Source organism: Hippoglossus hippoglossus, chromosome 7, assembly GCF_009819705.1.
Source record: "Hippoglossus hippoglossus isolate fHipHip1 chromosome 7, fHipHip1.pri, whole genome shotgun sequence".
Classification (NCBI taxonomy): domain Eukaryota; kingdom Metazoa; phylum Chordata; class Actinopteri; order Pleuronectiformes; family Pleuronectidae; genus Hippoglossus; species Hippoglossus hippoglossus.
In genome coordinates, this window is record NC_047157.1 from 12,744,008 (window position 1) to 12,759,154 (window position 15,147).

At 42.4% G+C, this 15,147-nt stretch overlaps 1 protein-coding gene across 1 annotated transcript in view; it reads left to right on the forward strand.

Moving 5' to 3' along the window:
• Positions 1-8,838: 8,838 nt before the first annotated feature.
• The window catches only part of LOC117764181 (contactin-3-like), a 38,216-nt gene continuing 31,907 nt past the window's right edge, over positions 8,839-15,147 (forward strand). Inside the window, exons 1-3 of the mRNA XM_034589761.1 lie at positions 8,839-9,388; positions 12,051-12,203; positions 12,807-12,942. Of these exons, the coding sequence (XP_034445652.1) occupies positions 12,149-12,203; positions 12,807-12,942 (191 nt within the window). The 5' untranslated portion in view covers positions 8,839-9,388; positions 12,051-12,148. The remainder of the gene's footprint in view (positions 9,389-12,050; positions 12,204-12,806; positions 12,943-15,147) is intronic.

Sequence of the window (15,147 nt, forward strand, 5' to 3'; positions counted from 1 at the left end):
ACTCCGCCATCTGTTGTTGCAAGAAAGCTTTAGTTCACACCAATGTGTAACACAGAATTCCTGTGGGCGTTCACACTGACTCAAAATACAGAGAAAATAAAAACGTGCAGAGGTTGCCAGATTATCAGGACTCTATTTTTTGTTTGTTTGTTGCCTTCTAGTTATTATGAGTATTGTATGAAAACATCTTGAGTAATATTTAATTCACGGTGAAAGGCTGTGCAGGAAATAACAAGATTGTTTTCCCCAGGCCGCATGAAACAGATATCTTATATTTAAGCCATGCTAAGATTAATTAATGTACTGCAGCCATATGCACTCACATAAACAGGCTAACAGACAGTCAGATAGACTGTGCATCAGCCTGCTGAATTTCCTGGACTCGCTCGAGGTCAGACCTCCCCCTACTGGTTTTTAATTGCAGGCCTCTTCTGCAGCCAAGCAAATTTTTTATTGACCTAAAGAAGGATTTATCTCAAAGTGGATCTTTCCCTTCATTAGCCCATAGTGAGGCCTCCCTATAGTTGAGAGTAAATTCTCCATCCACCAAAGTAATGGACCTGCACAGCTATAGAAATGCAGTATGCAATAAAAAAGGAATGCTGGCCCATTAGTCTTCTATGCAAGGTTGTTGAAAAGAGTCTGGCTAATGAACTAAGGCTACCAGACACATTGAATTAAAAAAAACACACACACAGGAAACAATGAGGGAAACAGGCTGAGGTTGTGCGAGAGGGAGAGGGAACGAGAGGAGCCCAGGGAGCGTCTGTGTGATACATTCAAGTAAACTGCAGAAAACACACAAATCATTTCAGATTGACAATCACATAGCTGACAGATGTTTTTATGTTCAGATGTATTGTGCAAAGAGGTTACGACAAAAGGATTTATGGTTTTAACTGAAAAATGATCACAACAACAATGAAAGTAATGTAAGTTTACATATTTGTAGCAGGATATGCTGTTTAATTTTTCATGAAATAATAAAGTAGGCTATATAGTGTTTCCTCCAGTCCTGACAAATTGACAATTTGTCAAATGTTTTTTTCATTTTAGGGTGACAAATTACCTTTTTATTTCTACCTGTGTGTGTGTGTGTGTGTGTGTGTGTGTGTGTGTGTGTGTGTGTGTGTGTGCGTGTGCGTGTGTGTGTGTCTTTTGCACAAGAGCCTCCACTTTCTGGTCCTCAAATGCGTGCATTCTTTTCCCCCCACACAGCTTAAAGACTTTCTGTCAGGTGTGCAGTGCAGTCAGGAGTTAAGCAATGTTCTGTGATCAAGAAACATCATAATTAACATCTGAAATCCCATTTGAAGAGTGTGCGTACGAGATTTCCTCCGCCGCTTTGTGGGGAATTGCAGTGTTTTGCTGTCTGCGGAACCGACCTGCAGAGCAAGCAAATTAAGCGGCGATGTTTTCCCTCTACAAAACTGGGTTAAACATGGGGGTCGCTGCATTGTGCTAAGCACAGTTCTTGCAACCATTTGCACTTTGCTGTGCGCTCACCCCAAAAATTAGACGAGCTGTTAATACAGGAGAATTTACATCAAGCCCTCTTAATGGTTGCGAAATAAGACCTAATGACTTGCAGCTTAACACACACGCTTTCGAGGCACAATGCTCATCGTACACACACACATACTGCAAGTTACACACACGCAGACACACTCCCATACACTGAAGGAAGTAATACCTTCGGGGGTTTGCTATTAAGATGGTTAATCCATGGGCCTCAAGAGGAGCAGGGTACAATATTCCTGGAGGAAGCTTTTCACAACAAGCTCCCAGGATCAAGTGCATGAATAAATTACAGGTATAATTAAAGGAAATGTCAAATGACTGCCATATGGCGCGGTATTAACGATGCCCTGGCCATGTTAAAGGAACCTGGGCCCGAAATGAGGATGATCAATGTAGGTTTAATGGGGCTCCTAGTAGACTGAGATGATACAGTCAGGGCTTCAGTCAGGCCCAGCAGAGACCCGGTGATAAGTGATCGTTGTGTTTGGGAGAGGCAAAAAAGGCAGTGGTGGAAAAGAGGAGGAATTCAGTGTTTGTGAGAGAAGGAGGCCGACAGACAGAGTAATGAAGTGCAGTTGTTTGTCTCAGAATATAGGAGAGAGTGAATTGAAAGGAAGGGAGTTGGAAGAGAGAGAAGTTTCTCTCCAGCCTTGTCATGGGAAATACATCTTTTCAACAGGAACCAAAGCTGTCAGCGGATGCTTATCAAAAAACTGCGAGACGTCAGCCTTCTGCAACTCAGTGCGTTACAGCAACCCAATTTCCTCCAGTTGGCAAATGCACTTTTGAATCATAGTCAAGTCAGTTGAAGTAAATTTTCTTTATACAGGCCAAAATCACAAATTTGTCCCAGAAGGTTTTACAATCAGAACAATATACAACATCCACTGCCCTTGACTTGGACAAGTCCGGAGTGAACACTTAAATGAGCAGAAACCGCAGGAAGAGCAATAAAGAGAAAACTTCCTACAGGATGAACAGAAAGGCTGGAGTATAGAGTTAGAAAACAGAACCATTAGATTGAGAAAATCATGTAAACATCGGGGATTATCTCTGGTGAAACATCACATTCCTGTTATCCTGTTAAACATAACATTAACAATAGCTCTGTTCCATTGAGATTGTCCTCAAAACAAATAATACAAATGAAAAGCATAAGATCCATTCCCTGCATGCACGCTGTATATACACTAACCAGGCAATGCTGCATTTTTAAAATACTGTATTATTGCCATTTTATAATTAATGATTGTTTGACATTAATAAGCAGTAGATTGTGTCTCAATTCTTATTGGTCACAAAAGTTAATGCATTACTACACTATGTGACTTCATTTGACTTCATAGTGATGCCATGATGATATAATTCTGACAATTTGATCATAAATTATTTTTCAATCTATGTAAACTGTAGGTCTTGTCTATAGACCTATATGATGCAGATATGTCTGCAAAGGCAAATTATTATGACTTCTTTATAACCTCATTTACTATATAATATAATCTGGAATATTTGTATCAATAGAAGCTTTAGATTGTCTGTCTAACCCTGCTATTTATGGAGAAATCTTAAAACGTGTGTTTTCTGGGTCATATTTTATTATTTTTATTTCACCTATGACTGACCAGCTCAATGACAAGCCAATGTCAACAATATGTCATATTTGCAAATAGCATTTTAATATTATTCGACCTCTATTGGTTGTAGTCATTATGACGGGTTGTAGTTAAACATACCGACAAAGTCCACATTGGGAGGAGGAGGGTTGAGGTGGATTTTTGGGTCAACGAAGACAGGACTGTCACACAGGAGGCTGCTCTTCATTATCATTTGAACCCGACAGACAATGTTGTTTCTTTTATCCCTGACCATCCAACAACCTCAACCCAATTTCATTTTATTATCATTGTAACCATGACAACAAAGGGCGCTCTAACCGTATTTTACTAGAGTATGTTTTGAACCATACCTAACCGATCACTATCCAGCCCAGCACATCAAGAAGGTGATCTTACTGGTCCGCATAGATCATGAAGGCTGTGATGAAAACAGTCTGGTCTACAGAGGATTTCTGTGACTGGCGTCACAAGCTCGATCGTCCCTCCCATATTGTTGTTGCCCAGCAACAGATCTGAAGTTGGACATGACAAAAAAGCCCCCTGTGCACAACCCTCAGTTGTTCTCTTGAGTTGAAGCGTGGTACTCAAACTTTAGACATCTTGGCGCCATTACCTCTATGAAACAGGGTTTGTCACCAAAGCACAATGAATACTGGGATAGGTTGGGGCAGGAAGGATCCACCCATTGGATCCTTCGTCTCACAAGGATGAAAGGACGCATTTGTCGGCCACATTTGAAGGAGCCTTTGAAATTGGACAGCCTAGTCACGCCAATGTGATGTAATCAGTCTGTAAATGCAGCCTCTAAAGAATGTAGGCCCTAAATTGAGACACATCTAGTGATTGTTACACAACCCAAACTACGTGGGTATTATTGCAACCATGATGATGAAAGTCTGGTATGCTCCTATGGGTCCTATTAGTGTTACTATGACAATAAGGGTCCAGCGCGCCTCTTGCCGGTACCTCCAATTGGTTGTATTGGAGGATAGGTGGTCATTTTTAGTCATAGAAATTGGAGAACTTTTTGTTTCTATTCAGTATCTGGCTCATGACACTGACGCAGCTTAATGGAATCCAGCCATCATTCTTTCCATTATTTGCACCTGAAAATGTTCTGCTTTGACATTTGAGTTAAAAAAGGACAATTACAAAGGGAGCGATGCCACTAACATCAATATCATCATTAGCACACTCACTTTGTACTTGTTTTGCCTGCAGGTACGTCCTCCACTGCATTTACCACCTGTACTGAATGGTACAATGGAAATCTGGTTCTGTTGTGCCCACATCATTTCTGTCTCCTCCAATCAGAAACAGGCTTGAGTGATTTCAACTAGCCCTCTTGCACACCCCAGCACCTGAACACAAAGAAGAAGCCACTCTCGCACAATTTCTGAGTAATTTTAACACCCCCACTCTGCAGCTCTATGTTTTCAGCCACTTGCAGCTCATTATATTGTGTTCTGGTACATGTATGCTTGAGTCCCGGTGGCTCTCACTGACCCAACATATTACAACCAGCCGCCTCTCCGAGCTCATAAGCTCATACAAGCTGATTTTCTGTTGCCCGTCGGCAGTGAAATGAAGACTTGCTGAGGTAAACAAGTGACTGGTGAAGAAAGTCAAACCAGTAGTGACCCAGTTTTCTCTCGAGTTTGACTTTATCTCGTATCTCTGTCAAGAAAAGCCAAGTAGAACTTATAGTAAGTTGTAAAGACAAAAGATAATAAGTACGAATTATTCAGAGTTTTTCTAATTTAAGTTAATCCACACAGTTTGACACGTCTGGCCGTGCTTATATTGAGGTACTTTAAGCGATAATAAAAATTTACATTAAATCAAATGACAGAACAAGCACATGTGGAACTAATAACATTAACAGTGGCTCTGTTCCATTGAAGTGTCAGTCGCAGTAAACCCTGCCAGGGAACTGTCGTGCAAAATAGCAACATTAAATCATATGCAGCAATTATTAATCCAATTAAACACCTGTGCAATATCCATTGTAATATGTCGCAAGTACCGTGAAAAAAAAAGAATTCCGTAAAAACAAAAAACTCTTCTCTGCGAATCTATAAAGCTTTATAGCTTTATAGTTACTGTCAAAGGAATAGTTTGGCAGATTGAGAAATATGCAAATTGTCTTTCTTGCCCACAGTTAGATGAGAAGCTTGATGCGACCTCTCATGTGTTTCCATGATATGAAGCTGGAGCCAGGGGCCTGTTAGCGAAACAAAAGCAGGGGCAAAGAGCTAGCGTGGCTCTGTCCAAAGAAGAAAATAAATCTGCACTCCAGCATCTCAAAAGCTCCCCAATTAACACTTAGTAAATTATCCGTTCAAAAACGGAGTTGGATAAATGTCAAGTTGCAGTTTCTTCCCTGGCCTTGTGTAAACAACTAGATGGCATGCTGCACCTCTGTGGCTAGCACTGTATTCGGGCACACAATCCCCCTGAAGCTACATCTATTCATTTTAATAGTTCTGTACTGAAAGAAACAATATTGTAACGCAAGCTTTCGGGATCCTGGTGGGCTGATGTTGTCATGTTTGGACAGGGCCAGGACTGGCTAGCTGCCACCACTTCATGCTAAGCTACGCTAACCTTCTCCTGGTTGTTGGTTCATGTTCAACCTCTTGGCAAGAAAATTAATTTGTTATCTCACAAATTGGACAGTTTTTCTTCACCATGTGCAGTCACATCCTTGTAAAATCAATTTGGCAAACACATATGGTTTCCAACATGTATATTGCTATATATATTATCTTTTCCTACTCTACACTATCTGCTCAGCAGCATCTTGAAAGCTCACTAATTAACACATTATGCTGTAGAGAAAAAAATCAAATGTCAAGTTGCAGTTTTTTCCTTGGCCTCGTGTTGATGCTGCACCTGGCTACCACAGTATTGTGGCTCACAATCCACCGGAAGCTACATCTTGTCAGTTTTATGGTTCTATACTGAAAGAGTCAATATTGTAACACAAGCTTTCGGGATCCTGGTGGGCTGATGTTGTTACGCTTGGACAGGGCCAGGTGGGCTAAGATAAGTTGGCATCTCCTTGTTGTAGGTCCATATTTAACCTGCTTAGAAATTTCTTAGCAATAATGATTTAATTCTCTCCCATAATGTACAATTATTCATTTAGCTGTTTGTCTTCCACCATGTGCAATCCCTTCCTTGTAAATACAATGGATCGAAAACCGTCTAAAATTTGTTATTCGGTCATTAACAAATCCTTCTTCTCCTAGGGAGCTTCATTTGTTGATGAAACTAATTTTTCTAAAATTATAGGTGATTGCTAGTGTATCCAATTGGTATTAATTCATGGAAACATGGAAACAAAAAGAAAAATCCAAGCTAAGACAAGAATAAATCCAGTTAACAACAGAATAAGATGTCTGGTTTTTATTTTTGACCATTTGATATTCAAATAATTTAACTAATTGCAGATCTATCTATACTGTCAATGTTCATCAACATACACTTGAGTCTCTACCTCTATTACCATGAAGAAAAACTCAGTTAAAGTTGGGAGTTGTGGTAAACTTCATAATTTAACTAGGAACAAAACATTGCACTACTGTTGATGTATTCATCTAACTCTGAGTCAGACTTTCAGCAAACTGAAACTGGATTTAACTGTTGTGTGTTTTAGCTGATTCTGTAAAGCTCTTTAGCTCCCACCGCGGCTACTGGAGCTCGGTGATTGACGTTTTCATATGACATGTATTTGACTTCTCTGACCACTTTATTAAAAACCACAATACAAATACTGGGTATAGTTGAGCCTCAATTCTTCCTGGCCTATTCCACAAGATGTTTAGGAATATTCCTTTGAGATCCTGGTCCATGTGGACATGGCTGCATCACATCATCTCACAGCACACTCATGCTACAAATCCCTTGTTCTACTACGTTCTATTAGATTAGGCTCTGGTGACTGGTGAGTCCACTGAAGTACACTGAAATTATTGTCGTGTTAATTTAACCAGTTTGAGACACTATTTGCTCTGTGTCATGGTGTGTTATTGTGATGGAAGTTGCCATTAAAAGATAGGGGCCATAAAAGGACGCACATGGTGAAGTGGCTATAGTCCGTGGAACTCAAACCATGATTGATTTGATTTGAGGGATCCAATGTGTGCCACGGAAACCTTCTCCAAACAATCACAGCACTATCAGCAGCCTGGAGTTTTGACACAGGGTTGGTGCCATATTCTGAACCTACCATCTGCAGCCTCAGCAGTAATCCACATTCATCTGACCAGGCTACATTTTCCCAGCCTTCCACTGTCCACTGCAGCCTTGGATCTGTATCCTCAGCAGACGGTGGAACCATCTCGGTCATCCTCATCTGGTGTTGTGTTTCATCCACCTCAAGGTTCACCCAGTTGTGCCTTCTGGGAGGAGGATTTGTTTACAAATGAACACATGTGTAAACACTACTTATCTGAGTTATTATAGCCATTTGGATAGCTACTGAGCTCTCTCACCAACAAAGTGTTTCTGTCTGCAGAAGCGCCATTCACTGGGTATTTTTTGTTTTTGGTACCGTTCTGCGTAAAATATAGAGACTTTCATGATAGCAGAGCCGGTTTTGTGTCAAAGTCTGTTACTACTTTGTGATTTTCTTCTGTTAAAATAGTGTTTCAGGCAAAATGCAAATGTTGAATTATATGTTCTGTCCGACGTACATGAGACATGTCACGTTAACAATTAACGCAAAACACTAATCTAAGTTATTAGGACATTCACCGGACTTGAAATTTACTTTGTGTGCGTTTGAGACATGTATTTAAACACATTGAAAAAAGTCTCTTGTTGACCAGCGGTGAGTAGTGGGCCCTGTGTGTGTGTGTGTGTGTGTGTGTGTGTGTGTGTGTGTGTGTGTGTGTGTGTGTATGTGTATGTGTGTGTGTGTGTGTGTGTGTGTGTGTGTGTGCCCTAGTGGATGTATTGCTTCACAACCATGCCAATGTAAAGGATGCATGGAAATATGAGGGGCAGATATTGTTACATTGTTGCTGATGCTGAAACCTAACACTGGAAATAGTGCAACTCCACTGTGTGCATTTAGTTTGGAGTGCAGGCCACTTGTTGCTGATCTTTACTTAGTGCGGCTTTAAAATTTCATGAAGATTATGTATAACTTCATGTAAAATTTAGCATGCCTGCACCAAATTTCCTTCATTTGTTATGTCATTTGGTATCTGTCCATTTCTAAAGTTGCATCTCATGATCTAGGAATAAAGATATGATGGTCCTGGTCATAAACACCCTGTCCTCGACCAAGAAGATGTTACCTTCACGTGTTACCTACAGAAATATGACTTTTTTCTGAATCTTGGAGGAATGCTTTCAAAAAGAAAATACAAACGACCCTGTGCTTTAATTGTATTGGATTTGGCTGCAAAGCGGTTTACCCCTGAAACTCCCAAAGTGTTTTGTGGACTCAAACCCTTCACCCTCCCCTCCATCGGCATAGTGGTGAGTAGATAATGAGTGAAGTTTCATTTTTCAGTGAACTATCCCTTTAACAGTTTGCGATGGCCATGGACTGTATATAAATGATGACCCAAGACAGGGCTCCCGGTTGTGTTGCAATATTGTGGTGTGACGCACGGGGCGCAGTTCTCCACCAGGTGCACCTTCCCTCCATCCTGCACCTTCCCATCCCTGCGCTGCTGGTTGTGGCTGCACTATCGCCTCCTCCTCCTCCTCCTCCTCCTCTTCTTCCTCCTCTTCTTGTTCGCAGGGGGAGCTGACTTGATGCGCACAATAAATCATCTCTGCAAGAGCCCAAATCCAGACGTGCGTTTGTTGGATTTCATCGCGTAAACACGGGCGAGAGAGAGAGAGAGAGAGAGAGAGAGAGAGAGAGAGAGAGAGAGAGAGAGAGAAACTGGGGATGTTGCAAATGTGATTCTGCACAGCAAACAACGTGGGTGTTGTGCGCGCGCGCGTGTGTGTGCGTGCGTGCATGTGTGTGTGTTTTGGTGGGGAGTGTAGGGGCAGAGGAGGAGAGCAGCAGACATGAGACGCGTGTGTCTATTATACCTCCTGCGTTATGGCGTGTGCTCCATCGCTGACTGACCACAGGCTCCATTTCACCTGTATGAACGACCTTGCGTTTCCGACCGAAATTTGCCGACCGAGGTTTCCATGGAGGATCAGTGTGTCGCTCTTTTTCCGTCAGGGCTGAATTTGGTTCCTGCGGCTCGCACCGTATCTCGAGATAAGAGGTAAGGCAAGAAAAAAGAAATATACACACATATACAAGCCTATGCGCGTGCCTCGCGAACGTGCACGAGTGCTGGAAGCTAAATAATTAACGCCGTGATATTTATATGCTAAAAAATTAATTGACTCTAACAGGCTCTCATGTCGGCCTGTCTTGCCTGCTACTCCGAAATTGGCCCATTAATTAATTCCCTACGTCCACAGACTTGATCATAATTGTTTGTTTTATTCTGGAGCAACGTGACGTGCTCACCCAACTGCAGCCAATTCCCGAGCGAACTGACGAGTCTGTGATTTATTCTTTTTTATTTGGAGGGGCATGCATTCACAAACAGGCACTTCTCCACATGCATTCAAACACACGGAGTTGCACAGCCATGCCTTTCTTTGTCAAAGTGATGCACACATGCAGTTGCATTAGTCACGCGTGGTATTTCGTGGTATCTCTCTGCCCCAGCTGCTGTGAAAGGGATCTTGACTTCACCTCACCCTCTGCAGGTTTCGGGGCAAGCACACATGACAACAGCACATTTTCTGGGGCCACGCCAGCCTTGGGTGGACTTGCGTGTGTGTTGCTTGTATGTGTGCGTGTCAAAAGGGAAGCTTAGAATGTAGTCAGCTCCTCTCCAGGAGTCAGGTCTTGTAAAGGTTTTAAGATGTATGGAGAAGAAAATAACCTCAGCTCTTCTTGAGGAGTCTTGTGGCCATTAATGGCTTTATGTCTTTTAGGACACACACACACACACACACACCATTCCCACCCTTCACCAATCACCAGGTATAATGGTACACTGGTGTGCCACGCTGTCAGCTGGAATATATGTGATAAATGCAGCCCCGGCCTGAAAAGTAAGTACACTCCCACTCTCCTAGCAGGGCTGTTTGTTCAAACAGCGTGTTACTTGGATGCAGGCGGAGTGTGATGGAGGTGGGAGATATCAGGATAATACTTTTTCTCCCCCTTTTTTTTTCATGCGTCAATTAACCCAGTGGTGTGTTGGATCAGGAGCGGCTACCCTCCTTGATTGAGAGTGATTCACCCTGTTCAGCTTTCTCACCACCTTCCCTCTCCGTCATCGTTAGCACCATTATCTATGAGTGCAAGCTGAGACTGTGTGTGTCTGTGTGAATGTGGGTGGTGGGTGCCTACGTGCTTGTTTATCTGCGAGTGTTGTGCATCTGTGTCGTATAGAGCATGTACACGTGAATCACCGCAATCTGCTCTGTGTAATATCACTGACAGAATTCCATATCTCTGGGTTTTGCAATTGTAAATGATTTATTAGATCTGCAAAAATAAAAAATGAACCGATGGCATACGGTGCCATCCTTGACAAATGCCAATTACAAATGCAAACCACAACATGCAAAGTCGACAGTATTGTAATATGCGCCCCTCCACACACCAATCCCCGAGTCCTGAGGTGCCAGCAGTTTGCACACTGTGGGCCTATCACTGAGGTATGGCATGCAGGACTCTTTCTGAGAAGAAGCGTACCAATCCAATTTTGCAGACTTTGGGGGAAGAAAAAAGGACAGAGCGAACATGAAAGGTAGGGAAGAGAATCCTGGCTGAGACCCCACGTGTCTGATCTGACATCCAGGCAGCTGACAAACAATTAGAACCTCCATAAGTAGCGCTCTGATGCAGGCTCGCCCCGGGATTAGGCCACAAATGAAGCCACACATCAAGGCTTATGTCTTCCAAATGAAAAGTCAGTGTGTGTGTGTGTGTGTGTGGAGACAGAGTGTTATATAGTGAGAAAGTGACTTCGGTGTGTAGGTGTGTGTGGGTTGTGTGACATTTAGCATATTGGGGTTATTATCTGTCTGGGCCCTTAAGATATCTCGAACACCTCTTGAAGAAATGTGTTGCGTGTTTCTGTGCGTTCAGTGCAGCTTATTCGTGTGCACGTCTCCATGCAGGTGACACACATATACACACATCTGCATATACTCGCCACACGTGTATAAATGCATGTTCGCCTGCTCGCTGAACTGCCGCGTTATTGCCGGTTCACCGTTTGTTGTGTGTATGTATGACATTTCATAATTGCATCATTACTCGCTCAGTCTCCTGCGGCAAGAAGAGGGTGCATCGCAATTTGCAACATGTGCTACAAGCAGACAGACACTTGCCCTTGATTATGGACCTGGGTGGAATGGCTTCCTCATCAGGCTGTCTTGATTCACCCCAGCATGTGGGTAGACACATGCTGCTGTGGATGAATCTAATTGATTGGATGGCACCCAATTCCCAGGTCCAAGTCTCCTCAGGCAGCCAGAGAGTGTACCCGTCCAAGTGAAGGATGAGCCGAGGCGTTGGTCGCCCCCCTAATAGATTGGCATGGGCTTCATCCCATATGCCTCTGGTATCACCCTCAGACATCTCCGGGTACAAGTTGGCCACACCACAGGGCACAAAGTGACACCCAACCTTCACTGATTGGAACGGACAGACGACATGAGGCACAGTGTGCACCAAACTCTATGTTCATTTTGATCCTAATAATATGATATTTCTTCGACTGAACTTTACATTTCCTTTGTATGATATGCAATTTACAGGCAAAATAATGAGAGTGGGATTAAAGTGTTAAAGTGTATTATGGGTTTGCTGAGTTTGGTCTTTCACGAAATAAAAAAAAAATCTTGTTCCAACAGGTCAACAACAGGCCCCCCCTCCCCCCCTCCCTCGGAGAACAAGAGTGCCATTTCAAAGCTTATTGGATGAAAGTCTCATTTGCCCTTGGCTGCCAAAGATGACGTTGCTATGGAAACAGTTTCTGCTGTTATCAATCATTGACTGTCTGGCAGGTAAACCACCTTTTTATATGAGTAATGATTCTTTCAGGTTTGGACGTTTACAGTTGTGGGGATGATGGCTGAAGAGCAGAAAATCATGTCAGTGTCAGAAAGGATGGGATGGCCCCGGCTTAAAGGAACGATCCTCAGTATTGACTTCCACTCACAGCACATGCACAACACTCTCAATCTTGTTCGTCACTCCGCTCTTATTGTTTCCTGGTCTTTCATCCTCTTTTCACCAGCAACTAGAAGAACATTTAAGTAAGACAAACCAATATCAATGTCACTGCTGATACTTTTGTACTACTATACTATTGTAATATTACGGTTCAGACCATGAGGACTGCTCCTCTAAATCCACAGACATTAAAAATAGCCTACGTATAATGTGCAAAATGTGCAAAATTACCATTTCTACATTGTAATGCAGGAGGACATCCTGGTTTATTCATTGGGATACATTTGAACTTTGCAGCACCTCAAGAAACGTAATGTCTCACTAACCTGTTGAATTTCCTCCAGAAGAACAGAGAATCCCGGCGGTCTGAATCTATCAACATGGCCCCCCTTGTCTCTGTCTCTTAGCTCAGACTGTTGTTGTCTCTCTGACAGATTGTCTAGACAGTGGATCATATCACGGTCCAAGATGGAGGATGGAGCCAGGTGACTTGTTCATTCCCGTCGACTCCATAGAAGAAGAGGCCACTCTGACTTGTGACGCTAAGGGAACGCCTCCTCCACAGTACAGGTGAGAGCACATTCAGATTAAAGTGTGTGTCGGGGCTTGAATGACAATGTGATGCTTTGGGTGTGTTTGAAAAAAAACTAAAAACATTTTGCTGAGGAACCTTTCTAACTGAGTGAAATAACCCAGAAGTATTTCATAATAAGAGCTGCTCGAATTCAAGGAAATGAGCTTCAATGCTTCATAATTTATCTCCTTTAGAATAGGAAACACTGGACCATCCTTAATGAAAGGAAAGGAGAAAATGCCGCCCCAGAATTCTTTGCAGCAGCAACATTTAAAGCGACACAACCTTGTAGTTGCACCTGGACACACCCACTAAAATATAAAAAACAGAGCAGCTGTTTAATTCTGTTTAATTCTAATTCTCTAATTTCTCCACCTATATTCCTCACGTTTATTATTTCAACATTTCAGTCCTGTTTTGGGTTATTTCGTGTAGGTAAATAATGATTAAATGTCATTTGTATAAAACAAAAACAAGTCGTTGTGTAAGTGGATTTTCTCCGCACCGTGGTTCTCCTTTCCTAACTCCTTATGGCTTCTCCTTCACATCTTTCCTTGACCTCGTGACATATTCCACCGGGGTCAAGGAATAGTGGTTAGGAAAGGAGATTATTTTATTTCCCAACGCACCCTTTATTTCAGGTTGAAAAAATATATTTACTTTCTAATTTACAAATCAAGAATCCCTAAATCTGGATTATAAAATATCATAGTCATGTAATGAATGTGCAGCTCACTGGCACCTTCTCCATAATTTTCCACTCACTTACAGAGAGCCATTAATGTCACACTGTAAGACCTTTTGCAGGAAACCTAACCTGTGGATGCACTCATTCATTTGTATAGTCTTTAATGTCACATATATATTCAGAGAGAAAGAGAAATATAGATGTATCCTTGATACCGACAGCCTTTCAGCTCCTGAGTCATATAAAACCCCTTTTTAATCATTCACAGTACTTTAAATGAGGTTTTGTCCATTCAAAGTTATATATATTTGTGGAATATTCTTTATGTGGAATAGCTTTTCTCTCTTATTAATTTTCTCCAGATTAGACTGAAATGCAACACGTCCATTTGCCTCTTGTCTCATCCGATAGTATCTTAGTGACTCATGTGCAGCATCTTAATGATGGCCTCCTCTTATAAAGATGCCATGAGACTGATGCAGGTTGCTAGACACCAGTTGGCACCAACACGCATTGATTACGAGTGTCTTTGGCGCTCAACAGTGGAATTACTGAAGCACAGAAAGCACAGATGAGCTGAGTGTTAGTGGTGGGGAGCACATACGCTCATTATCTCAGGCTTTACACATTCCCTGCCTAAGACCAGGTATTTCCATGTACTGATTAAAGGTGAAATGAGCATGTTTAACGTGGAGTCTTGTCAAACTGGCTGTGCGAGGCTCCGCATGCCCTCAGCACCTCTCCGGCTCCTCTCTTGAAGTGTAAATGGGCTCACACGGCTCCCACCCCCTTCTTCTCTTTTCTCTCTTTTCCTTCTTCCTCAGCTGTCACTCACAAAGATGTGAGACTTTCATAGCACACACACACACACACACACACACACACACACACACACACACACACACACACACACACACACACACACACACACACACACACACGCTGTGGCTGTGTAATAGGTCGTGAAAAAGCCACATCTCTGAAGGAAAAGCATCTGCTTCACAGAGAGCTAAAGGTATGAGTTTTTAAAAATCACAACAGAAGGTGACTCCACTAACCTTTACTTGACCTGAGGTGTGAAACCCGTGGCTCTGGGCCGCTGGAATGGTCGGGTTAGTCTGTGGTCAGATGTTCAGACTACCTGTGTAGACAAAATGAGTCTCGAGTGGAGTAATTCAGTTTTGGAGCCGCTATTCAATCATCTGCCCGAGATTCAGAGCACCACTGAACAGCAGAGGCTCTTCGGAGTCGGTCAGAAAGAGGTGAAAACGGTGACTCACAGATTAAAGAGCTGAACGCGTGCATGTGGACACAGACACCTAAACACAGGGCTGCTTGTATCACCAGCAGATCCAACCCTGCAGATATTCGTCTTATAGGTCTCTCAAAATTAGAAATAAAACATGAAGGATAATTTGAGATTTATTTTTTAAGTGTAAGTTTAATGAAATAAAGAGAAGAAAATGTAAATTGGATGAAGAAATCTCATTTAGGTTGGATTTTTAAGAAGAAC